Here is a 25,846-nt window from a genome sequence, read left to right as displayed (position 1 = left end):
GGGCGAGCCCTGAGTTTCACCCTGCCATGCCCCAGCCCTGTGGGTGTGTCTCAGCTAGTCTGCACCTGTGCTCTCCTGGAGCTATGCTGAAGTATCTGGCCTGTGCTAGCATTCATCTAACTGGCTGCAGCTCCAGTTGGGTGGGCGTGTCCCATGCTCCTTTCCCTGCCCAGCTGCTCCTAAGCAATGGAAGGAACAACTGCCCAGGGGCTGGTTAATGTTAATATTTAATAGGAGAGCTGAGAAACCTGCCCAGTGCTGGTCCCCTATGGATGCAACCCCAGAGCCTCATTGGGGTGAGGCCTGGGATGGGAAGTCTCTGGAACCCTAGGATATTCTCCAGAGGGCAGTATGTTTTCTGCTGAGCGCACCAGGCAGCAAGTGCCTTGCACAAGTCCAGGGCCCAATTCAATGGGGTTTCAGCCCATCTGACTTTTTTGGCAGTCTGATAGAAACAAAGTGTGCCATCCGCTGAAACCTGATTAACTCTCACACTGAGGATGTCTCTACGCTGGCACTGGAGGTGGGATTTCCAGCCCCAGGAGACAGACTCTGCTGGCTCTGATTGAGCTAGTGGGCTAAAAACAGCAGTGTAGTTGCTGCAGCATGGGCAGTGGGACAGGCCACCCTCTCGAGTGTGTATCTAGGGTCTCGGATGAGATCATACTGGAGTGTCCAGCCCAATGCTCTCACTGCTGTGACAATGCTGCTGTTTTTAGCATGCTTTGCTCGACCAGATGCCAGGGCTGGTGGTGAGCAGCTGGCACTATGCTTCCCAGTTGCAGAGCCAGTGCATGGCTTGTTTCTGACCCACCAGGAGGGGAAAGCAAGGAGTCAGGTTCCAGGGAGTGAGTGTCGTCCCCCCACCCCCCCCACTCCCCCCAGAGGAGGCTGCCCCAGCATTGCCTCTGACCATGTCCAGTATGGTGGTTCTCCTGGAGTGACACCTGCTTGCTGACAGGGAGACAACATAGGCCAGTTCTGATCTCATGGGTGCACACAGAGCAGGCACTCTGCTCTGGCAGGATCCAGGCCAGCTCCCCCGTTCCTGTTCCCTGGTGCTAAGCGCTTCTTGGCACCCTTTCTCTCCCCTACAGACTTCCTAACTCTCTCCAGATTCCTCCCTAGGCACGGTGCTGCTCTGCTCCCCGACCTCGAGCTGATACCCATGTCTGGCATGGTGCCAGGGTGGCTCGGGGAGATCAGTCTATCCAGCAGCGATCCGGCTTGCTAAGTGACAGGAGACCCTTTTGGAGTCACGGGGCTATCACCGTGTGAATGGCTTTGTTCTCATTGGAGCCCCAGGAGGAAACGTTCAGTGGTGTCAGGTGACCGGTCAGTCTCTGGGCTTGGGAAGGCAAGTAGGGGTGTTGGGGCGGGAGGTGATGTGTGCAAGCTAGTCTGCTGGATTCTAGGCCAAGCCCCATCACCGATTTGCTTCCAGGGCCCAAGGCAATGGAGAGGCTTCCATGTGGGCGTGGGACACTGCCAGGGGGTTTGTGCACATTCCCCAGGCCTGCCAGAGAAGAAAGGTGAGGCCTGAGTCACCCCGCAGCTGACTGTGCCAGATTCACAGGCACAGGATCCTGCTCTCAGCTGTGGAGCTGCTGGGTCAGGAGCTATGTGGTGCTGTCGGTCTCACACTCCGAGCAGCCTGATACAGGTCACCTTGGCTGGTCTTTAGCTCAGGGCTGGGCGGTGTCTCTGTGGAAGCTGGTATGGTGCCAGCCCCAGGGGTTGTGTGTCATGGCTGGTCTGAGGGGTTGCTGTGGTTTCCATGTGCGTTCCTGGGACTGATCCTTGTCATGCTTGGGAGCTTGTATTGGGGCAGGCAGCACAGGACGGACATGGCTCTGCAACCGGTGCTCAGAGCCAGGGCTGGCAGAAGGGGAGGGATGTGGTTCTGCGACCCCAGTGCTCAGAGCCGGGGGCTGGCAATGGCAGCAGGGGAGAGATGTGGCTTTGCGACCGCATTGTTCAGAGCCGGGGCTGGCAATCTGGCCTATTGGGAAGGCTGCTCAGCATTTCCTCTTATAAGACTCCATTGTCAGTTACTTATAACTGCCAAATTCAAACCATTTGGGCTTAAATTTTCTGTGCCCCTTGTCTTCCGCAGCCTGAATTTTGTTGAGAATTTCCAGCCAAAATGGTCAAGCTGTTTCCAAGAATGAGGCTGGGGAAATATATGCTGTGTTGTCCAGGCGCAGTGGCGTGGCATTTAAAGAGGGTCAGGACCTGCCCCCCTTCCCCCACCCAGGAGAAACTGGACTATCCAGGGCCTCCCCTTCCACTGGAGGGACCAGGCCTCTTCCCTCACTGTCTATGGCCATTGCGCCCTGGGCCTTCTCCCCATAGGGCTTGTCTGCACTCTGCCATGGAGCAGTTTGTGGGGGTTGTGAATTGTCTATTAACACATCAGGGTCTCCACGGGACAGTTAGTACTCTGCAGCTCACCTCCCTCCCTCGGTAGATGGATCCGTGGTGTGTCTCCCAGAAATCTGCAGCTGGCTAGTTTGCCTGTAAGTGGAGTAGTCCCTGTTTCCATGTGGTTGGGTCGAGGTTTTGAATGTGATCTTTTGCATGGCCAGCTCTAGCGGCCCCATGCTTTGGAGCAGGGACGTGATACGGGGTCACCCCAGTGTCAGGTGGGTGCCTTGTGTTGTCCCTAGGAAAATCCTCCCACGCTTGGCTAAGTTCAAAGAGTTTTAACATTACAGTTCACACTGTGAAGACTTCCACAATGGTGGCCGGAGATTGTCCCTCACTGAGCATGCTCCATTGCCCCAGAGCTCCCAGTGCTGACCAGTCTGCGCAGCCACCTTCCTACTGAACACCTGATGCTCCAGCCTAGGATAGAGGGGGTGGGCAGAGCAGAGCTCATAGACTCATAGACTTTAAGGTCAGAAGGGACCAATGTGATCCTCTAGTCTGACCTCCTGCACAAAGCAGGCCACAGAACCCTACCCCTCCACTTCTATAACAAACCCCTAACCTATGTCCGAGTTATTGAAGTCTCCAAATTGTGGTTTGAAGACCTCAAGCTGCAGAGAATCCACCAGCAAGTGACCCGTGCCCCATACTGCAGAGGAAGGCAAAAAACCTCCAGGGCCTCTGCCAATTTGCCCCGGAGGAAAATTCCTTCCTGACCCCAAATATGGTGATCAGCTAAACCCTGAGCATGTGGGCAAGACTCACCAGCTAGCACTCAGGAAAGAATTCTCTGCAGTAACTCAGATCCCATCCCATCACAGAACACTGGGCATACTTATCTGCTGATATCAAAGATCAATTGCCAAAATTAAGCTATCCCATCATACTATCCCTTCCATAAACATATCAAGCTTAGTCTTAAAGCCAGATATGTCTTTTGCCCCCACTACTCCCCTTGGAAGGCTGTTCCAGAACTTCACTCCTCTAATGGTTAGAAACCTTTGGCTAATTTCAAGTCTAAACTTCCTAGTATCTAGTTTATACCCATTTGTTCTTGTGTCTACATTGGTACTAAGCTTAAATAATTCCTCTCCCTCCCTAATATTAATCCCTCTGATATATTTATAAAGAACAAGCATATCCCCCCTCAGCCTTCTTTTGGCTAGACTAAACAAGCCAAGCTCTTTGAGTCTCCTTTCACATGACAGGTTTTCCATTCCTCGGATCATCCTAGTAGCCCGTCTCTGAACCTGTTCCAGTTTGAATTCATCCTTCTTAAACATGGGAGACCAGAACTGCACACAGTATTCCAGATGAGGTCTCACCAGTGCCTTATATAACGGTACTAACACCTCCTTATCTTTGCTGGAAATACCTCACCTGATGCATCCTAAAACTGCATTAGCTTTTTTAACGGCCATATCACATTGGCGGCTCATAGTCATCCTGTGATCTACCAATACTCCAAAGTCCTCCTCCTCCTCTGTTGCTTCCAACTGATACGTCCCCAATGTATATCTAAAATTCTTATTATTAATCCCTAAGTGCATGACCTTGCACTTGTCACTATTAAATTTCATCCTATTACTATTACTCCAGTTTATAAGGTCATCCAGATCTTCTTGTATGATATCCCAGTCTTTCTCCGTGTTAGCAATACCTCCCAGCTTTGTGTCATCCGCAAACTTTATTAGCACATTCCCGCTTTTGGTGCCAAGGTCAGTAATAAAAAGGTTAAATAAGATTGGTCCCAAAACCGATCCTTGAGGAACTCCACTAGTAACCTCCTTCCAGCCTGACAGTTCACCCTTCAGTACGACCCATTGTAGTCTCCCCTTTAACAAGTTCCTTATCCACCTTTCAATTTTCATATTGATCTCCATCTTTTCCAATTTAGCTAATAATTCCCCATGTGGAACCGTGTCAAATGCCTTACTGAAATTGAGGTAAATTAGGTCTACTGCATTTCCTTTGTCTAAATAATCTGTCACCTTCTCAAAGAAGGAGATCAGGTTGGTTTGGCATGATCTACCCTTAGTAAAACCATGTTGTAATTTGTCCCAATTACCATTGACCTCAATGTCCTTAACTACTTTCTCCTTCAAAATTTTTTCCAAGACCTTACATACTACAGATGTCAAACTAACAGGCCTACAGTTACTCGGATCACTTTCTTAAAGATAGGAACTACGTTAGCAATTCTCTAGTCGTACGGTACAACCCCTGAGTTTACCGATTCATTAAAAATTCTCGCTAATGGGCTTGCAATTTCATGCGCCAGTTCCTTTAATATTCTCGGATGAAGATTGTCTGGGCCCTCCGATTTTGTCCCATTAAGCTGTTCAAGGTTGGCTTCTACCTCAGATGTGGTAATATCCACCTCCATATCCTCATTCCCTTTTGTCATCCTTCCATTATCCCTAAACTCCTCATTAACCTTATTAAAGACTGAGGCAAAGTACTTATTTAGATATTGGGCCATGCCTAGGTTATCCTTAACCTCCTTTCCATCCTCAGTGTTTAGCGGTCCCACTTCTTTCTTTGTTTTCTTCTTATTTATATGGCTATAGAACCTTTTACTATTGGTTTTAATTCCCTTTGCAAGGTCCAACTCTGCTTGGCTTTTAGCCTTTCTCACTTTATCCCTACATGTTCTGACCTCACTAAGGTAGCTTTCCTTGCTAATCCCACCCTTCTTCCACTCCTTGTAGGCTTTCTGCTTTTTCTTAATCACCTCTCTGAGATGCTTGCTCATCCAGCTTGGTCTACAACTCCTGCCTATGGTTTTTTCCCCCTTTCTTGGGATGCAGGCTTCTGATCGTTTCTGCAGCTGCGACTTAAAGTAATTCCAGGGCTCCTCCGCATTTTGATCCACAAGTTCTTCAGTCCAGTCCACTTCCCTAACTAATTTCCTTAATTCTTTAAAGTTAGCCCTTTTGAAGTAAAAAACCCTAGTCCCAGATCTATTTTTGTTTATCCTTCCATCTAGTTTGAACTGAATTAGCTCATGATCACTCGAACCAAGGTTGTCCCCTACAACCATTTCTTCTATGAGGTCCTCACTACTCACCAAAACCAAATCTAAAATGGCATCCCCTCTTGTTGGTTCTTCAACTACTTGGTGAAGAAATCCATCTGCTATCACATCCAGAAAAATCTGAGCCCTATTATTCTTGCTAGCACTTATCCTCCAGTCTATATCTGGGAAGTTAAAGTCTCCCATGATCACACATTTCCCATTAGTGTTTACTTCCTTAAAAACATTAAAGAGGTCTCTATCCATATCCAGATCAGATCCCGGCAGTCTGTAGCACACCCCAAGCACTATCTCAGGGGAGGCTCTGTTAGCTTTCTTTCCCAGTGTGATTTTTGCCCAGACAGACTCTGTCTTGTCCATTCCATCACTTATTTCTTTACAGTTAACCTCCTCATTGATGTACAATGCTACTCCACCTCTTTGCCTTTATTTCTGTCTTTCCTAAACAGCACATAGCCTTCAATACCTGTACTCAGTCATGACTACTATTCCACCATGTTTCTGTTATCCCTATAATATCCGGTTTCACTTCCTGCACCAGTAGCTATAGTTCCTCCATTTTGTTCCCTAGACTCCTCGCATTAGTGTACAGACATCTTAATTTCCTGGCTCCAGCTGGGCATGGGGACTGAGGGCAGGAGTCGGGCTCTTGTGTGCTCTCTGAGCCCCGCTGCTGGCAGCCAGGCCTTGGGGAGCAGGAACAGGGGTGCCCAGAGAATTCAGGGGGTCTGGGGTCTTCGGCAGTGGGGGTCCCCCACTGTCGAATTGCCACCGGAGACCCGGCACTTCGACGGCAGGTCCCGAGGCGGAAGGACCCCCCGCCGCCGAAATGCCACTGAAGACCCAGAGCGGAAGAAGCTCCGGGGGCCTGGGCCCTGCAAGAGTTTTCCAGGGCCCCCAGAGCGAGTGAAGGACCCTGATCCAGGGCCCTCAAAAAACTCTCGTGGGGGCCCCTGCGGGGCCCGGGGCAAATTGCCGCGCTTGCCTCCCACCTTTGGGTGGTCCTGAGCAGGAAGCTGAGTTGAATGCAGAGGGGAAAGAGCCAGTCCTGGGAGGCAGGGGAAGGAGTAAACTGGGACCAGGATTCTGAGATGGGGTTTGGGAGACCGGGCCTGGAAAGTGCGTGGGGGAGGCTGAGACTGCTTCGGCAAGGAAATGGGGACTGAGAGCCACTGAGGGAGGCATTCAGGTCGGACGAGGGGCTGGGGGATTGGGGCTGGTTGGACAAGGAGAATGTGGGGGGATGGAGACAGATCTGATGAGGAGCTAGGTACAGGAGGAGAACTGTGACTAGGTAGGCCAAGAGACTAGGCAATGGGGCTGGCAGGGGGATTCAGTCGAGACAGGCTAGCTGAGGAGCATGGGAAGGGAGTCTAGGGCACCAGCCCTGGGGGTAGGAGAGAGAGAGAGACAGATTGGACGAGTAGCTGGAGGAGGGACTGGGACAGGCTAGGCAAGGAGATAGGGACTGGTATGAGAAGCCTGAGGACTGGAGAAGGCCTCAATAGGCAAGGAGCCCGGGTGGGGAAGAGACAGGACTGGGACAGGTTGGAGGGGATGGGACAACTTGGGAAAAATGGCAGAAGAGTCTGGGCTCCTCTCCAGGCCCCGGAATGGAAGCAGAGATCCCTGCATCTCACTGTTCCTGTACCACCAGCAGCTAACTGGGAGCCCCCAGCAAAGCGTGCGCCTCATCCCCCTGGCCCAGGAGAGGATGACAACCTACTACTGATGTGGATTGCTTCAGGGGCAGAGGTCTGTGCAGTGCATCTAACAGTCCCAACCGTGCTGGTGACCCGACTGGGGCTCAGTATGATGCCACAAGATGGCATTTCTGGGTTTGCAGTTTGCTTTTTGAAAGCCTTTGGCCCCTTGTGTGTGTGTGTGTGTGTGTTAGGGTACAACCATGACATGCTCACCCATGGGGAAGTCAGACAGCGGTCCTGTAATTAAAACTGCACTGTAATGCAGTCACCCCAGGGGCAGAATTCAAACTGCACGTGTGCCCTTTAATCTTCTGTTTCCTAATGTCTGAGGGGGGCTGTGTCACCTCCCTGGTGTTCCTGTGCCATGGTTTGTCGTGAGCCACACTGTGAAGATGGGAAGTACTGGCAACTGGAGCCCCGTTGGGAGCCCCTCCTACAGCCTCACTCTTAGTGCTCCCCCTCAGTGGGACTCTGTGTCTGCCAGTAGCAGAGCACAGCTGGATTTTGTCTAAGCAGAGGCAGCTGTGCAGGGGGAAGCGCCCTGTCACCTGATCCCCGTGCTGGAAGAACCAGAGGCTAACTTCAGCCCTGGGAGACTGTGAAATGCTGTGGGTGGCAGGGGCGTGGAGGGGGGCAGTGAGACGAGTCAGAGGCTGTCTGGGATGGGGCACAGCAGGGCAACCCTTTGCCCTGTGACTGGCTTTGCTTGTGCATAGCCTGTAGCTCCATTCTGGGTAGAGGAGAGGGGTGGGCCAGAGGGTGTCTGTGGCCGCACAGCTACAACACTGCAGCTGTGCCCCGGTAGAGCTGCAGCCTAGACACTTCCTGTGCCAGCTAAGGGGTTTTCCCATGGCTGGAGTGAATCCAGCTCTCTGAGAGGCAGTAGCTAGGTAAAGGGAGAATTCTGTCAGCCTAGCTGTCTGCATTAGGGGTTAGGCCAGCATAACTACAGTGCTTGGGGTGACGTTTTCCCAGCCAAGTGATGTCGGATTTTTAAGTGTAGCCCAGCCTGAGGCTGTGTACCGAGCCCTGATCTCAGCTGGATCCCTTGCCCCTCCCTGGTTTCATCTCCTGGGAGTTCTGCCCTGGAGGAATGGGAACCCACCACTTTCCTGGGAGTGTGATGGAAAACCCTCTCTCCACGGAGGCTGCTGTGGCTTTTTGATCCAGCTTCGTCTCCATCCTTCCACTACTGTGTGTCACGGGGTCAGGCCAAGCCCCTTGCCTTTGGGAGTGGGAGGGACCTGAGTCTTTACTCTTGGGAAACGGATAAGGAGCCTGGCATGAACTCATGCTCTATTGACAGTTGGCCGCCCTCTTCTTCTGCAGCAGCTGCCTGGAGCTGTGCGAGTCCCAAAGGCAGGGAAATTGGGCTGCCTGCTCCAGCTGGGTCCAGGGCCGGTGCAAGAATGTTTCATGCCCTAAGCAAGACTTGCACCTTGCGCCCTCCCCCCTATGCCCCTGCCCAGAGTTGTCCCCCCGCAGCAGCTCTCCCTCTCCACCCTGAGGCGCCTCCCTTGTGGCAACTCCCCACCCTCCACCCTGAGGCACCCCCCCCACCCCAGCTCACCCCTGCTCTGTGCGCGAGCACCCTGAGCACACCGTCGCTGCTTCACTTCTCCTGCCTCCCAGGCTTGCGGCGCCTAAGCTGATTGGGAGGCGAGAGAAGTGAAGCAGCCACAGCATGCTCGGGGAGGAGCAGGGCCGTCCTTAGGATTTATGGTGCCCTAGGTGGGATTATTAAACTGGTGCCCCGTGCCTGTCTTGATTTTAGCAACACAAACATAAGCTTACACTATTGGAAAACTTGCCACATGCATGTTATTAAAACCAGTTTAACTTAATTAAGCATATTGTAATGCTGATGGACTAGCACTAAAGAGGTAGCACTACAGAAAAAATTCTGATTTGACAGACTGATGCAAATAATATAATTTTTTTAATTTGTCAACATTTTATTGGAAATTTATATGAAGAAGTATTGAAACAAGGATTTGTTTTTAATTAAAAGCAATCTTTCTGGCTTTTTTGGCTGCAAAATCAGTAATAATGTCATCTATGACAAAGACAAAGTGATGTCTTGTTTGACTGCAAGAATAGCAAGACCAGTCAAGTGTTCCTGACTTCTTGTAGAGCGGAGATAGTTTTTAACGAGCTTTAGTTTTGAGAAACTCCGTTCTCCTGATGCTACTGTTACAGGAATTGTCAGTAGAATACAAGTGGCAATATACACATTAGGATATATGTCAACAAGTTTGCTGGTATGAGTAAACTGTACAATGTCCATCATCGATTTTCCATGTGGCAACATTGATGACAGTGTACTCAATTCTTCATACAGTTCAAGTCCATTTAAATCAAAACGATCGCCATGCTTCAGGAGGCTCTCTAGGTCAGGGGTCCCCAACGCGGTGCCCAAGGGTGCCATGGCGCCCACAGGGGCCTCTCAGTGCACCTGCGTACTGGCCAGCGGACGAGCCTCTGTCAAAATGCCACTGAAATTCAGCAGCATTTCGGCAGCGATGCCTCTGGATGACACTGCTTACCACCAATAAGCATCATCATCCAGAGGTGTCGCTGCTGAAATGCTACCGAATTTCGGCAGATGCTCATTCATGGCCAAGGTCCTTCGTCTGGTGACTGCCAGACGAAAAAGGTTGGGGACCACTGCTCTAGGTTCTTGCATTTTGTCATTAGTTGCTCTTGTTTTCCTATTTCGTTGAATTTAGTCCTGCTCAGCCCACCTACCAGCTGAGTGAATGGAACCCCAGGCCGACAGTGGGTTGAGTAGCTCAGCCAGGGTATCAGCTGCTGGCCTGCTCAGCCTGCTGCCAGCCTGGGGTTCCTGGGGGTCCCCAGGCCAGCAGTGGGTGCTGAGTGGGGCCGGTGGCCTGGACCCCGGCTGCCAATGGGGCAGCGGCGGGCTGAGCGGCTGAGCCCACGGCCACATGCCATCAAAAATCAGCTCGCGTGCCACCTTTGGCACATGTGCTGTAGGTTGCCGACCCCTGCTCTATACACTAGTAGGGAGATGAGCATATTACAGTTGTTGGAGGGCTCTATTTAGCAGTAACAGGGCTATAGGAAAGTCAATCAACATTTTTTGTTTCTCTGATGAAACTGGCCCACTCCCTTCCCCATACCAAACTTGTCACAAATAATTGTCAACAACTTAATTTTCTGTTTTTGGCTAAGATACTGATTTTTAAAAAAAAAAATATTGAAATTGGATTCAGGATTGTTAGCAAGCATTTTTGGCAAACAAATTTGTTAAATGACAGTTTAAATGGCAACACAGTACTGCTTTCATGCTTGGCTCACCCCCCAGCCTGCTGGTCCAACAGCTGCAGTACAGGAGGAGATAGGTGGAAAACTGCAGGACCCCAAAGTCTACCTCTTGGGGTGCAGAGTGTCAACAGCAGCAGAAAACCCTCAGGTCTGATCACATGGCAATGGGCACCACTGCCAGCCCAACAGACTATGGTGAAGTTAACACAGCATCTGATCTCAGGGACGGGGCACCCATGGAGTCACAGCAGCTCATCCTGCCCTATGCAGCTCCCCCTGGATGAGATGGATCGCTGCCAGCCCAGGGGAGAGATGCGCTCCCCAGCTAGGGTGACTGGATCCAGATGTCCTGATTTTATAGGGCCAGTACCAATATTTGGGGCTTTGTCTTATATAGGTACCAATTACCCCTACCTAGGGTGACCAGACAGCAAATGTGAAAAATCGGGACGGGGGTGGGAGGGGAATAGGAGCCTATATAAGAAAAAGACCCAAAAATCAGGACTGTCCCTATAAAATCGGGACCTCTGGTCACCCTACAGGTGAGTTCCTTCCCCCACCCCTTCCCAGAGACCCCAGCAACCAATCCCCTCCCTCAGACTGTGCTGCATTTGGCTCTCTCTAGGACCCAGCAGCCCTGCTCTTACATGCTCTACTGCTTCCTGTCTGTCTGGGCTCCCAGCAGAGTGGTGCCCCCAGACCTAGTGGCGCCCTAGGCGGCTGCCTATTCTGCCTATGGGTAAGGACAGCCCTGGGGAGGAGGTGGGGCAGGGGTGAACTGGGGTGGGGAGTTCCCCTGCATGCCGCTGCCCCCCTCTTTACTTGCTGCAGGCGGCCCTCCCCACGCTCCCCTGCCCCAGTGCCCGCCGCCTAAATGCCGTGCAACTAGGGCGGCTGAAGATCCAGCCGCCGCAGTCGCTGCCAAAGAAAATGGTGCCCCCCAAATGCCAGCGCCCTAGGCGACCGCCTAATTCGCCTAAATGGTTGCACCGGCCCTGGCTGGGTCGGGTGCTGGTGCACATGGAGGAAGGGGTGGGTGTTATGACTCCAGGCGAGACAGCTAAGCCGTGCATGTGAGAGGCAAACAGATCTTAAGTTAGAAGCTGCCTGTGGATTCAACAGTGGGATAGCAAATGGTACGCAGCCAACGCGAGGCAGGACAGAAACACTGCGTCTTCATCTCCGGGACCTCTGACTGTACCCAGAGGGAGCTTTGCTTCCTGTGACCCCGGTTCTGAAATCCCATCACAGGCTTAATGTGCCACCCTGCTCCGGTTGTAATCTGCACCAGTGTGTTCTGACCTACCTGCTGAGGTAGTGCTGGTGCCAGCGGTCCCTCATGCCCCTGGGGTGACTAGCTAGCAAGGCCCTAGCGGTAGCAACCTCATCTCCAGGGATGGCGTGCATCAGATCCCGTGGAGCCTCCCTGTGCCAGGCCTATGGATGTGGTTCTGGGCCAGGCAATGGAGATGGATTTCTGAGGGCACTCCTGTGTGGCCTGGAACACTGAGGACATTTGTCCTTCTCCTCCATGTCCATCCTACGCCCTGATCATCAGCTTCCTTTAGGAGCCCTTGGCTCTGGCAGACCACCCAAGGCAGCTCAGGTTCAGTTCACTGGCTGCTGGTCCCAGGGCAGGAGGTCTCCATCCGGCAGTGTGCTTGTCACAAGAGCGACTTGCACATCATGCCTCCAGAGTGCTGAATGGCTTTGGTCTTCTGGGTCCCTGGTGGAGGGAGAGTTGCACCTCAGTGCACCCCCGCATACAGCGCAGCGCATGTGACTGGACAGTGACTCACCTCTGTGCCACCTGCTGCACCGGGTAAGGTGGCTGGCCTCTCCTTCCGTGCCTTGGCACAGGCATCATCCCTTCTCCATTGTCTTCCCCGCCCACTTCTGGCACTGTTCCACCTTCCATCCATGCCTGTCCTGCCCTGGCTGGGAAGTCACCTGCTCTGTGGATGGCCTTGGGTGGTCAGCCCAGGCATTATCCCTCTGAGCAGCCATACAGAGCATGGGCCGCTGAGTTGTGTGTCTGGCCAGCTGGATCAGGGCCATGTGCTGCAGGGGAAGATGTTTGCAGGAAGCTGCCCTGCAGCTGTGCCACCTCCACTCCTTTGCCTCTCTCACATCTGTTCTGCCTGTCCCTCCCGGGGCAGTCCAACCTCCTCCCCTGCCCCAGGGCTGAGAAACTCTGGGATCAAGGCAGGGAGTTTGCCCATTATCCCAAGAGAGACTTCCCTGCAAGGGAAACAGCTCTAAAATTTCCTGGCAGCTGCCCAGCATTCATCCACATGCCCAGGAGCTGCTGCTTCCCCTGCAGCTGCCGGCAGTATCTGTTCCCTGCAGCATCTCTTGTCTGTGGCTTAACAGCCAGGCCTGTGGCCAGGCCTCTCTCGCTGCTGGCAGGGGCGGCTCTAGGCACCAGCAAAGCAAGCAGCTGCTTGGGGCAGCCCATTTGCAGGGGCAGCAACTGGCAGGGATCCAGCCTGGGAGCTGAGAACCAACAGGGGGCTCTGGAAGCTGTAGTTCCTTGGTTAGCTCCCTGCTTATAGAGCCAGCCCTGGAGCAGAGTAAGAACTACATTTCCCAGCATTCCTTTGGCTGCTATCAACAGGAGCGGGAGGGAGTATGGTAGCTGAAACCTCATGCTGCAGGTTACTGTGAATGGAGAGCTGACTGCTGGAGTGGGGTGGCACTGTGACTGGGGAACAAGTGTGCCCAAGGAGTAGAAGGCTTTGCCCCAGATATCCCCTTCAGAAGACTTCCCCAGACTGGATTAGGGATACTGGTGTGAACTCACCTTACAGCCCCCTAAGAAGGAATTGGGTGGGCTAAATGGACAGTGCCCCTCTCTATCTGAAGCCTAGCAAGGAGGGTATGTGGATCCCACTAGAATTTAAAGTGAAAAGTAAGGGAGGGGAGGCTTGCTCTGGACCAGGGCAGGTTTAGATACAGTACCAGGCACTTAGGAGGATTTCCACTCCCGAGCCATGGAAGCAGAAATTGACTTTTCCTTTCCAGATTTAGCTAATATTCAGAAAGGGAATCTAGCACCTGCCTTCCAGATTTGAACACCTCAAAATTCAAGTGCTCAAGCTCAATTTGGGCAGCTGTTACTTCATTTCTCTCAAATCAAATATACTGATCCACTGTAATTTGCTGTAGAAAAAGTAGGATAAAATTGAGCAAGAAATGCTTCCCAGTGGTTATTAGGATTGGAATTGCTATTTTCAAAATCCATTGCTTTTTTTTTTAGTTTTATTTGTTTAAAAGGATATCGCATTGGCAAATTCCCCGTAGAAAGAAAGAGTGGAACAAAAGAATAATAAAGGCACCTCAACTTTTCCTCATTTATGGAGGACAGCCTTATAATATGCACCCAGATATCCTCCAATCACACAAGCTGAAAATTGTTCCACTTTACTGCAATTCTGTAACCATATGGGAACCAATCCTATCTGTGTTCTGTGCACATCCAAAATTCCTGCTGAATGACCCACCCTGGGAGCTAGTTACCAGTGACCCAGGGCTGGGGCAGAAGGAGGGTGCAGGTAGGGTGACCAGATGTCCCGGTTTTATAGGGACAGTCCCGATTTTTGGGTCTTTTTCTTATATAGGCACCTATTACCCCCCACCTCCTGTCCCAATTTTTCACATTTGCTTTATGGTTACCCTAGTTGCAGGAATGTGTGTGTGGAGGGAGCCCAGGGCTGGGGTGGCACGGGGTGTGTGTGTGGAGGGAGGCCAGGGCTGGGGTGGCACGGGGTGTGTGTGTGGGGGAGAGCCCAGGGCTGGGGTGGCAGGGGGGTATGAGTCGGGGGGGGGAGAGAGCCCAGGGCTGGGGCAGAAGGGGGTGTGGGTCGGGGGAGGCCCAGAGCTGCGGCGGCAGGGGGTGCAGGTGGGCAGGGAGAGCCCGGGGCTGGTGCAGTGGGGGACAGCCCTGGGCTGGGGTGGGAGCAGCCAAATTGTTTTTTTGCTTGAGGCGGGAAAAAACCTAGAGCTGGCCCTGGCTTCTGGTGATTCCTAGCTGGCCCGGGTTTCTGCAGTAAGGGGAGCTGGAGATCAGTGGAGTCCCCTTATCCTTGCCTGGCCAGCGCCAAGCCCAAAGGCTACCCACACCTGCAGGTGCCAAGTTCTGTGTAGCACCATGGGGGATGTTCTGGGCCAATCAGTTACTGAGTTCATTTTGTATTTGTTGATTGCATCAACTTCAGCTTCTGGGCAATGCATCCCGTAATGCAAGGTGGGATGTATGGGGGTGGGGAGGGAGGTTAGGGGGTGTATGAGTGGGTGCTATGGAGTTGGGGGATGTGTAGATGGATGCTGGAAGGCTGGATGATACTGGGGTGCAGTGGGTGAATGAGGGCTGGGTGGTACTGGGGAGTTGGGGGCAGGGCCACCCATGGGGGGGGCAAGTGAGGCAATTTACCCCGGCTCCTGCATGGGCCCCCACGAGAATATAGTATTCTATAATATTGCAACTTTTTTTTATGGAAGGGGCCCCCAAATTTGCTTTGTTCCAGGACCCCTGAATCCTCTGGGCAGCCCTGGTTGGGGGTATATGGGTGGTACTGGGATGCTGGGGGGTTGAGAGCGTATGGGTGGATGCTGGGGGATTGGGTGGTACTGGGGTTCAGGGGGTGTATGGGTGGGTGCTGGGGGGTTGGAGTGTATGAGGTTGGGTGTCACTAGGGAGTTGGGGGTGTATGGGTGGTACTGGGATGCTGGGGGGTTGGAGTATATGGAGGGTTGGGAGACTGGGTGGTATTGAGGAGTTGGCAGTATATGGGTGATACTTCCCAACCCCCCAGCATCCCAGTATGGGTGAGTGCTGGGGGGCTGGGTGATACTGAGAGGGTGGGGTGTATAGGTGGGAATGTGGAGCTGACTGCTGGTGGTGGCTGGAGGAAGCCGGGCAGGGGGTAGCTGGAAGTGGCTGGGGCCAGCAGTGGATTCCCTGTCCCCTTTCCCCCCAGCTGCTCCCTCCCCACGGGTGGCCAGCACAGGGAGCAGTGAGTAGCAGGGCGGGGGCAGCGCCCCCAGATGCAGTGGGAGCACAGGCAGGTCCATGTGTGACACCGGGCAGCCAGGGGCAGGAGGGGGAGGAAGACAGGGGGGCGGTGGAGGTGCCACAGGGAGCTAACGCTGTGCGATGTCCCAGGTGAACCTCTCATCTCCGGTGGTGGATACCAGCTGCTGGAACAAGCCCACCCTGGTCACCACAGCCCCCTACAAGGTGGATCTGTTCAATGGGAACATGGCCGGAGTCCTGCTCACCTCCATCTTTGTGATGGCCCAGGGCAATGTGACGGTCGCCCACCTGGGCACGGCAGAGGGGCGCATTATGCAGGTAGGCTCTGTGGTGCCAGGCTACATGGCTGTGTCACATATCCACTCCAGAGGGGCTTCAATGCCATCCCCTCCAGCAGGGGGCGACACGCCCTGGGATTCTCCAATGGTTTCCAAAGCTCGCGTGGGGCGTCCATCCCATGGAACTGACACGGGCTGGATAAAATGGGGCAAATCATGCCTGGACTTGGGGCTCTGTGACTAGCTGCCAATCACTATGACCTGTGAGGCTGACTGGATTGTGCCCAGTCCAAAGCACCTCCATCCCTTTCCCTGGCGCTGTTGCTGTGTTGCCACTATCGTAGGCTCACCCCCTCTCCCTGTGGCTGGCTGGGCTTGGAGGAGTCAGCTGCCTCCATCCAGGCATGTGGTCAGGCCACTGGCTGGGCCTGAGCAGCATAGGGGGGTCATGCAAACACTGTAGACCCCTCCTTCCCTGGGATTGCAGGGAGCCGAGGCACAGTGCCCCGCACAAGGCAGTGCTACTCTCCTCCCGTGGGGGTCAGCGGGCCCATGTCCCCCAGCTTTCCTTGGGGTCGCTCGCTCTCTGAACATGGGCAACTACTCCCCCCCATAGGTGGTGCTTCAGCGATCCAGCTCCTACACCGTCACCTTGGCCAATTTCTCCCTGGGAAAGGAGCTGCCGGTGCTGCGGGAGGTTGGCCTGCTGCAAGACTCTCTGCTTTTCGCCACTGGAAACAAGGTGAGACAGGCGAGTGTTTGCCCCCAACCTCGCTGGGCTGAGGGCTCCCACTTCGCCCGGGTCAGGAAGCCACTCTGTGCCCTGGCCCCAAATGGAATTGGAGCCCTGGACTGCCTCTGAGTGCTGTGGGGTATAGGCAGGTGGTCTGCATGTTGGGCTGCTGACCCGGCTGTCCTGCCAGCTGGTCAGTCCTGGGGAGATGTGCTGGCTGAGCTGTGGGATTCATCGCAGCCCCTCACTTGTGGCTGGGAGGCAGCAGTGGCTGTACCATGGGGCATTCCAGCTGCAGGAAGGCCATGTCCTGCCCTCCTGGCGCTGAGGGGTGTGTGGAGGTCCCTGTTCAGTGGGTGCTTTGTGGCTGCCCTGAGATCTCCGCGAGCCTTGGCCCCACACGCTGACATTCTCCCTTTCCCCTGAAGGTGTCTCAAGTCGCCATCATCGGCCCAGGCTGCCGCCACTTCCTGACTTGCCAGCGCTGCCTGCGGGCGGAGCGCTTCATGCGGTGTGGCTGGTGCGGAGGCATGTGCACTCGGCAGGTGGACTGCGCAGCACTATGGACCGAGAAGAGCTGCCCTCCCATCCTCACTGACGTAGGCACCTGAACAGTCCCCTGCGCTGTCCCTCCTGTTCCTCCTTGTATGCTGTGCTGGCTCTTGTCCTGCCACAGGGCCCACGCTTTGCACTCCGCTTTCTCTGGTGCACCTCGATACGTCCTCCTGCTACATGCAGCCCCTAGGGCCCTGGACCCAAAACACACCCGCTGCCGATCCTACCCTGAAGGGAGTGGTGCTGTCTGGCTGCTGCCCTGACCCAGACTTTCTTTCATGCTCACCCCCAATCCCCTTTCCTAGCTCTGCAGTAACCTGGGCATTTCCCTCCCCCAAGGGGGCTGGCAGGGGACATGCTGCTCTTGGCTGGGACTGGCTTTGTGCCAGACTGGGGGGAGAGGGCAGGTTTGTCACCTATCAGAGGAACATGGACATTGCCAGACTAGGTCAGAGCAGAGATCCATCTGGCCCAGCCTCCCAGGGACCAGAGGTGTCAGCCTTCTGTACACAGGTCCCCTCCTGGTCTCTAATAGGTTGACTTAAGCCCTGAGGCAGGAGGTTCAATATCCCTGCCAGATTTGTTATTAATTATGACAGCTCTGGCTATTCTCATTGTCCATGCCCATGTCCAATCCCTTTTTGCATTGTGTCTGCAGTTTCTGGTGGCCTCTGCAGTTTCTGGTGGCAGAGAGTTCCACAGTCTGCCTGCCTGTTGTGTGCAGAAGTATTGCCTTTTATTGGTTTGAATCTCCCATCTTGTAATGTCCTCTGCCCCATCTTCCCTTCCCTAGATCAGGCAATATTTTATTGCCGTTTCTCATGTGCCCTCTCATTCGGGTCTAAGGTAACTGCCCTGTGTCACAGACTCCCAGTACTCGTGCTCTTTCTTCCCTCCTCACAGTCCCTGGGAGGAACCGCCTCCAGTGCGACAGCCCATCTCTGGAGTCTACTCTGTCTCGAGGGTTAAGCCATTGCCCCCTGGAACCGCACCTCTCTGAGCCTTCAGCACGTCTGTCTCTTGCCTTGGGCCCCCTCAGGGAGTCCACTCACTCTGGACCCCCAGCGCCTCCATCCCCACAGGGAATGATGCAACTCTGATCTCTAGACTGGAGTGACTCTCAGACAGCTTATAACAGGAGGGTTTATTGAGCATCTGAACCCAGCACAGGAAACTCTCCGGGCCCTCAGGCTTGGCCTCCCTCCGCACCGTACATCTAGGTCTCTCCTGCATCCAGGTGGTCTCTGGCTGCTCTCTCTCCCTAGTCCAGAAGCCCCCTCCTTCCAGACAGTCATCCTATCATCTCCTGCAACAGCTCCTCCCCATCCTTTATCTTCGGTCCCAGCTAAACAGGTCACCTGGGTTCCTCTCTTCCATCCTTTGTTCCCCTCTGGCTGGAACTGGTTGGTCAGATCACCAGGGTCCTTTCTCCTCAGCCCTTTGTCCTCCCACTGGCCAGAACCAGCTGACTGCCAAGCTGGGCTGGGCCTCCTGGTCACCAGGTCACCAGTTGCTAGGGTCCCTATCTCCAAGCAGTTTTATGGGGTCCTCACTGCTAGGCGAGGTTACGCGTGGTCCTCTGCAAAAACAAGCTCCCTCTCCCACCATCTCCCTCCTGCAGAGACTCAAACAGGGCAGAGAGGTTGGTTAGCAGGTGCTCCTGAGCGTGCTTGTTAGTTCAGCTTCCCCTCCAACCTTGCCAAAGGCCAGCTCCCTGGCAAGGACTGGTTACACTGAGGGCTCCGCATTGCTGCAGCATGTGAGGATAAGGGCTCTGCTGTGTTGGGTCCTGTACACACCCAGGGTAACAGATAGCTGTCCTGATCAGCTGACAGAGCGGACAGACACAGGGCAGGGGAAGGCCTCGAACTCACCAGCAAAGTGACCCATGGGATGGCAGCAAGCAGTTTAAAAACATCTCTGTTAACATGGGTGTTACGTTCTCCTCTGGTGTTATCTGGACCAGTGATCTCCTAGGTCACTCCAATCCTTGATTTTGGCAGCCACCCTTACCTCGCTCTGCTGTGAGAACCCCCACTCCTGGGCTGTTCATCCACAGCCTCTGGCATGTAAGCTGCTCCCAGCTACTTGCAAATGAATGACACTAGCCAATATCTCTGGTCCCAGAAACAACCCTAGGAACCTCTGTTTTGCAGTGTCCAGTTATGCCCGCTGGACGCTGCAAGCTTATATAAGTTCATCAGTTTAACAAAGAAATTGATATGCACCAGGCTTGTTATCCCAAGGGGAGCCTCTGACACGCTGCAAACCAAATACACTGCTTCAGGTAGAATAGACAAACAGATTTATTAACTATAAAGGTAGATTAAGTGATTATAAATCAAAGCATAACAAGTCAGATTTGGTCAAATGAAATAAAAGCAAAACGCATTCTAAGCCGCTCCTAACACTTTCAATGTCCTTAAAAACATAGATGCTTCTCACCAGAGGCTGGCTGGTTACTTTTCTGTCAGGCATTTCAGTTGCTTGGTGGTGTCTGTAGATGAAGGTGGACAAGAGAGGAAGCATGGCAAAATGTCTCTCCCTTTTATCATGTCCTTCCTTTCCTCTTGGCTCCTCCCCATCCCCCTCAAAGTCAGATGAACATTACTTCATCGCAGTCCCAAACTGACCAAAGGAAGGGGGTAACTTCCTCGAGGGTCTAACATTCTTTTGTTCCTGCCTAGGCCAGTGTTCTTTGTTCTTGTGAGGCTGGGCTGGGTTTGTCCCATCCATGCCCTGACGAGATGTGAACCACCTCTCTGCTCTTGGAGGGTTTTTGCATGGGCTTGTTCTAAGCCATGAGGATACATTTTCAGCCTCATAACTATATACATGAAATTATAACCTATAACATTACTGTAACAATTACTATAACATCACTATAACAGCCATGTTCAGTGCATCATGAGCCTTCCGAAGACACCCAACATGACAAACTTTGCATTGGATACCACACAATCATTTATAAAGATGAACGTGGGGGTGTAGGGTGTGCTTCTGAGGTACCGAGCATCACAATGGGGAAATGCCTCCTTTCCCCCTCTTCTGAGCCCCTGCATGGCTGGTCAGATGCTTCCCCGGGGGCACCTTGGCATCACTTGTAGCACTTGCGGGCATCTCCTCATGTCCAGCTGCTAAGTTGCATTAGAAGAAGTTATAAGCTCTAGTACTGGAAGAGGTTATTTCCCAGCATTGCCCTTCCACAGGACTGCTCCCTGCTGGGAAGCTGTCACGGTCCCCCTCAGGGGGTTCTGCCAGGCAGAGAGCTGCGATGGGCCCCCTCAGGGTGTCCTGCTGGGTGGGGAGCTGACACAGGCCTGCTTGGTGTCCTGTGGGGTGGGGAGCTGTCATGGGCCCCCTTGGGTGTGCTGCCAAGTGGGGAGCTTTTACAGGCTCCCTTGGGCATCCTGCTGGGTGGAGAGCTGTCATGGGCTGCCTTGGGCATCCTGCCAGGCGGGGAACTGTCTGTCATGGGCCCCTTGGGAGCGTCCTGCTGGGCTGGGAGCTGTCACAGGCCTCCTCGGAGTGTCCTGCTGGGCGGGGAGCTGTCATGGGCCCCCTCAGGCGTCCTGCCGGGCAGGGAGCTGTCACGGGCCCCCTAGGGACAGCCTACTGTGTGGGGGCCATCACAAGCCCCCTCGGCGCTGGGGAGCTCTTCAACTTGTGCTGTCATAGCTCCTGCCCTGGACTCTGGAGGCTGCTGGTTTAGTCCTTGGGGTGTGAGCCACACTGGGTCCATCACATCATTGCAGGCTGTGGTGGCTGCGGGGACAACAGATGGGTTTGGACAAGGGGGAGGGTGGGCATGGCCCCCAACGCCATCTGCTGCTGCCCCCCTACCCCCTGTGAGGGAGTCGTGCCCTGTCAGTGCGCTGGGGTCCCCTCAGCCTGCCATTGGACATGTCTCCCGCCATGGCCCAGGACTCACCAAGCGGTTTTGCCACAGGGCCAGCCTCTGGCCTGCACCCTCCCTTCCTCACCAGGGCTGCCCACCTGCTGCCCATGAGCTGGGTGGGTGAGCCCTGTGCTGCTGTTGGGAGTTTGAGAGTGGAGAGCCGGGATGTCTGGGGGCTGGGGGGGCCGGGGATGTGACGCTGCCTTGTTTCCCCTCAGTTCCACCCCCGAAGCGCCCCCTTGCATGGCCGCACCCGGGTGACGCTCTGTGGGATGGGCTTCCAGTCACGCCGGCACTTCACCGCCGCCGTCGGGTCCCCTGTGGCTGGCAGCACCTACCGGGTGATGGTGGGGCAGAGGGACTGCACCATGCTGCCTGAAGAGAGCCTGGACAGGAGGTAGGGGGTGGTGGTGGGGCTCCGGGGTTGCTGTCAGGGCTGCCACTGATCTGGGGATAGAGGTTTCTCTGGCTGACTCATCTGGGGGTGGGGCTTTCCTTCCTGGCCAGGGCAGCTCAGAACATGGGTGGGGAGGGGGAAGAGGCGACTTCCCCATTCAGCTTGCGGGGTGCTTGGAGCACTCCCCACCCCCGACCTCTCCCAGTTTAGGTAGTAGAGAGAAGGCGGAGTAGTGTGGTTCTTGAATCAGCTCCCTCTCTCCCCCCACACCCTGGTGGGCCCCTGTCTCTGCAGTATGACCCCGGCCCGTGCTCCATCAGCATTTGTGCTGCAGCATCTCCCCAGGTGGGGCCCCTTCACGTACGGGTGCCAGGAGCTGCCAGCTTTCCCTAGTGGAAACAGGATGGCAGTGTGTGATGGAATCAGCTCCTGCAGGCACGCAGCCACTGGCCTTTCCCCACGACACAAGTCACCAGTGTTGGCACCCCAGGGAGTTCTGCCCCATGTCATGCAGCCACTGCCCCAAGCAACCAGGCCTTTTAGGAGGGGGCTGGAGTAGTATGGACAAGAGGGGCTGCGGGTCAGGACTGAGGGGCACCAGCAAGTTTGCCGTCAGACCCAGAGCATGGGCAGCTGGTGGCACCCACTCGGGTTTGTACCAGAGGCATTCAGCGATTGCCAGGGTGGTTTTGGCGACAGAGTCCAGTGACTTTCCTTCTCAGAGCCACTCCCCAGCTGGTGCCCCTGCTCTGCGGATGGTGACTGGAGACGGCAGGGGTGTGGGCCCCACTGTTGTCCTCTCTGGCAGGGGTAGGGGGTTGGGCCTGCCCCTGTGTCTCAGTGCTCCCTGCCGTGTCCCACAGGCCCCCCATGCTGCCCCACACCAAAGCCGCTGTGGACGTGCTGGTGTGCGAGCTGGAGCTGAGCAGCGACCAGGTGATGGCGGGGCCTGTCATGGTTCAGCTCACCATCGAGGAGCAGATGAGGGACCCACCCTTCCACGTCAGTGGCTCCTCATCCCTCGGTGGCTTCATCTTTGTGGTACGTCTTTTCCCCTGCCTGCCTCCCAGCTGCAAGGACATCCCCCCAGGAGGGCAGCCCCCCTAGGCTGGAGCCAGGGGTCGGCAATGGGACTTGCCTGGGAGTGCGGCCACTCAGTGCCAGCTGGGATCCCAGGGATGGCAGCTCCCAGAGCAGGGTTAGCAGACTTCCCACACTTGCTCTCCAGCCAGTGGCTCGTCCCTATTGTGTGTCAGGCCCAGCCCCTCTGTAAGCAGGGCCTGGTGCCCAGCTGGGACACCCCCCGCCCCTAGCGCACCCCTTCCTTGCCCTGCTCCATCCCATCACCACCTCTTTGTTTCTGGCATGGAGGCGGCTGGCCTGGCTCCCTGCTGGAGAGGTTCCCCTCTGGGGATGACCTGCCCCCTACTTCCCTTGGTAAAGGCCCATGCTGTCTGTGGCTCCACAGGTGCCAAACGTCACTGCTGTCCACCCTGCGTACGGCCCGCTGGCCGGCGGGACCCAGCTCTCCATCCGGGGCCGAAACCTGACTGTGGGCAGCAGCTGGAGGGTGACGCTCGGAGGGGCAGAGTGCCCCGTGGCAGGGCAGCAGAGGTACAGCAAGCTTGAAGCTCTCATTGCTGTGTTGGCTTGGGGGGCTGGGCTTGGGCTGTCAGCTCTAGGTCAGAGTAGCTAAAACCTTCATATTCGACAGCCGTGTGGTGAGCGCCCCAGCTGAGAAAGGGTAGGTCAGAGCGGCCTGGGAGCTACCTTCCCTGAATTAGCCTCTCAGCTGGAGTTGCTCAGTTCAGGGCCAGATTAACTTTTTGTGGGCCTGGCGCCAAACATATTTGTGGCTGCCTCCCCCCACCCCGGGGAATGATTGTAAAAGGGGCTGGGGTAAAAGCACAGTGGGGCAGGAGCTCGGGTTGGTCTCTGGAGCAAGGGAGGGGTCAGGGGTAAACTGCAAGCGCAACAGGGCTGGGGAGGGGGGTAAACAGGATCCGCCCCTGTCCACATAGAACGGGTACCTATCTGGTTCTACCCCATTCTCTTTGTCTCCCTCTGCACCGAGGTGCCCCTCCTCCCACAGCAGGAGGACAGGTTCTCTTCCAGCTCTCTGGGGTGGGTGTTGGGAGTGGGACAAGCAGAGGCTAATGTGATTCCTCCTATAACCAGACATTTGGTTTCCAGTCAGCACTGCTAACTGGACACTCAGGTCCCATTTTCTACTGGAGTTTCCAGTCTAAAACTGGATACCTGGCAACAGGGCTGCCAGAAAAGCCTGAGGGGAGGAGAGGGGCAAGCAATCATTTTTAAAAGTAAGAGGGCTAAGCCTTAAGGGTGGGGGAAGTGGTGGGTGGACTAGGGAGTGGAGAGGAGCTAGTGGGCAGGGCCGTGTCTGCTGTACTGCCTAGGTTGGTTGGAGACTGTGGGGATCAGCTGACACAGGATCCATGGCCAGTGCAAGGGTATTTTGCACCCTCAGCGAAACTTCCACCTTGCATCCCCCGCCCCGGAGCATCACTTATTATAAATTTTCAAAAATTAACAGAGTGGAGTCATATCTTACGCGAGGGTTAGGTTCTAAGGTCAGCGTGTAAGAGGAAAATCGCGTATAGTCAAAACTACCATAAACTACAGTACACACAGTATACACTGTATACACTAGAACAATGGTCCTCAACCTCACCCAAAGGTGACATGTGAGCTGATTTTTTTTTTTTTTTTTTTAATGGCAGGCTGCGGCTCCCAGCCACCGCTGAGCCTGCAGCCAGCCTGGGTTTCTGTTCACTCAGCTGCTAGCTGGGATCCCAGCCGGTGACTCCACTCAGCCTCCTGCCATTCACTCAGGCCAGCAGGAGGTTGAGTGGGGCCAGTGGCTGAGACCCTGGCTGGCAAGGGGCCGGCAGCCGGAACCCCGGGCCGGTGGCAGGCTGAGCGGCATTGGTGGCTGGGACCTCAGCCTGCTGCCAGCTGGGGTCCTAGCTGCCAGCTCGGCTCAGCCTCCTGCTGGCCTGGGTGAACGGAACCCCAGGCCAGCGGATGGAACCTTGGGTGAACAGAACCCCAGGCCGTTCACCCAGGCCGGCAGGAGGCTGAGCAGAGCTGGCTGGGACCTCAGCGGGCTGAGCAGGGCTGGTGGCTGGGACCCTGGCTGGCAGGAGCTGGCCCACTGCCGGCCCTGCTCAGCCCGCTGCCAGCTGAGTGAACAGAACCCCAGGCTGGTAACAGGCTCAGCGGTGGCTGGGACCCGCAGCCTGCCAGTAAAAAAAATAATCGGCTTGTGTGCCACCTTTAGCATGCGTGCCGTAGGTTGGGGACCCCTGTTCTAGTATATACTGTACTTTATGGTAATTTTCACTATATGTGATTTTCCTCTTACACAGAGACTTTAGAACCTAACCCCCGTGTAAGATGTGACTCCATTGTAGTGTAAAAAAAAAATGTTGGGTACCGCTTTTTGGCACCCCCAAATCTTGGCGCCCTAGGTGGTCGCCTATTGGTTACACCAGTCCTGACAGTATCCCCAGCCCAGGTGATGTGACAGCCAGTGATGGATTTAGGGTTAGTGGGGGCCCCCAGCCCTGTGCGCAGCTTCATTTTTGGGGCTTCTCTTTGGGACCCAGCCAGAAAAAAGAACATTCTCTCTTATCTCCCCCTGCCCCCATTTTTCACTCTTTTTTAATTCATCCTCCTCCTATAAGTAATAGCAAGTAAATGAAAATAAAGTGAGGTACCTTGATTGTTCTTGTATTTTTCCACAGACCACTTGAAAATCACGGAGTGTCTTGATGGATCACTTAATGATCTTCCCAAATATTGTAAAAAAATGTCTGGCCAGGAGCTAGGGCTAGGGAGGGGGCTCAGGGTTGGGGCAGGAGGTTGGGGTGTGGAGCTCTTACCTGGGGCAGCTCCTGTTTGGTTCTCAGGATGGGGGTGGGGATGCTGGGGGTGCAGGAGTCAGGGCAGGGGGCTAGGGGTGTGTGAAGGGGGTACAGGTTTCAGGGCAGGGGCTGGGCGGACGTTAGGGAGGATGCAAGAGTCAGGGATTGGGCGGTGTAGTGGGTGCAGGGGTCAGGACGCAGGCTGGATGTGTGTGAGAGGGCGCAGGGGGCTGACTGTGGAGGGGTGCAGGAGTCGGGGAAGGGGGCTAGGGGTGTGTGAGGGGGTGCAGTGGTTAGGATGGGCTGGAGGTGTGGGCTGGTGTTGTGGGGGTGCTCACTCAGGGAGCTGGAGGGGGTATGTCCCAATTCCAGCCCCTTCTCCAAGGCCTCACCCCCGCCTCTTCTCCTCCTCCTCCTCCTCCCCAGAGCGCATGCTGCTGCTTGCTCCTCCTCCCGCCTCTTGCCGGCAAGCAGCTGATCCAGCTGATTGGTGGTGTGGGGAGGCAGGGGGGAGGGAACATAGGATGCTGGGGAAAGAGGCGGGGCAGGAGCCAGGCTGCCAGCAGAGGCTGCCACGGAGCCCCAGCAGCCCGCAGCGTAAA

At 54.9% G+C, this 25,846-nt stretch overlaps 1 protein-coding gene across 6 annotated transcripts in view; it reads left to right on the top strand.

Moving 5' to 3' along the window:
* The window catches only part of MST1R (macrophage stimulating 1 receptor), a 61,944-nt gene that overhangs the window by 11,185 nt on the left and 24,913 nt on the right, over window positions 1-25,846 (top strand). For all 6 annotated transcript variants that reach the window (XM_030570447.1, XM_030570445.1, XM_030570446.1 and 3 more), the window contains exons 3-8: window positions 15,626-15,814; window positions 16,391-16,516; window positions 16,936-17,106; window positions 21,179-21,357; window positions 22,221-22,398; window positions 22,826-22,971. In XM_030570447.1, the coding sequence (XP_030426307.1) occupies window positions 15,626-15,814; window positions 16,391-16,516; window positions 16,936-17,106; window positions 21,179-21,357; window positions 22,221-22,398; window positions 22,826-22,971 (989 nt within the window). The remainder of the gene's footprint in view (window positions 1-15,625; window positions 15,815-16,390; window positions 16,517-16,935; window positions 17,107-21,178; window positions 21,358-22,220; window positions 22,399-22,825; window positions 22,972-25,846) is intronic.

The sequence above is a fragment of the Gopherus evgoodei genome, chromosome 7, assembly GCF_007399415.2.
Source record: "Gopherus evgoodei ecotype Sinaloan lineage chromosome 7, rGopEvg1_v1.p, whole genome shotgun sequence".
Classification (NCBI taxonomy): Eukaryota; Metazoa; Chordata; order Testudines; family Testudinidae; genus Gopherus; species Gopherus evgoodei.
This window is presented reverse-complemented; position numbering and strand designations above follow the sequence as displayed.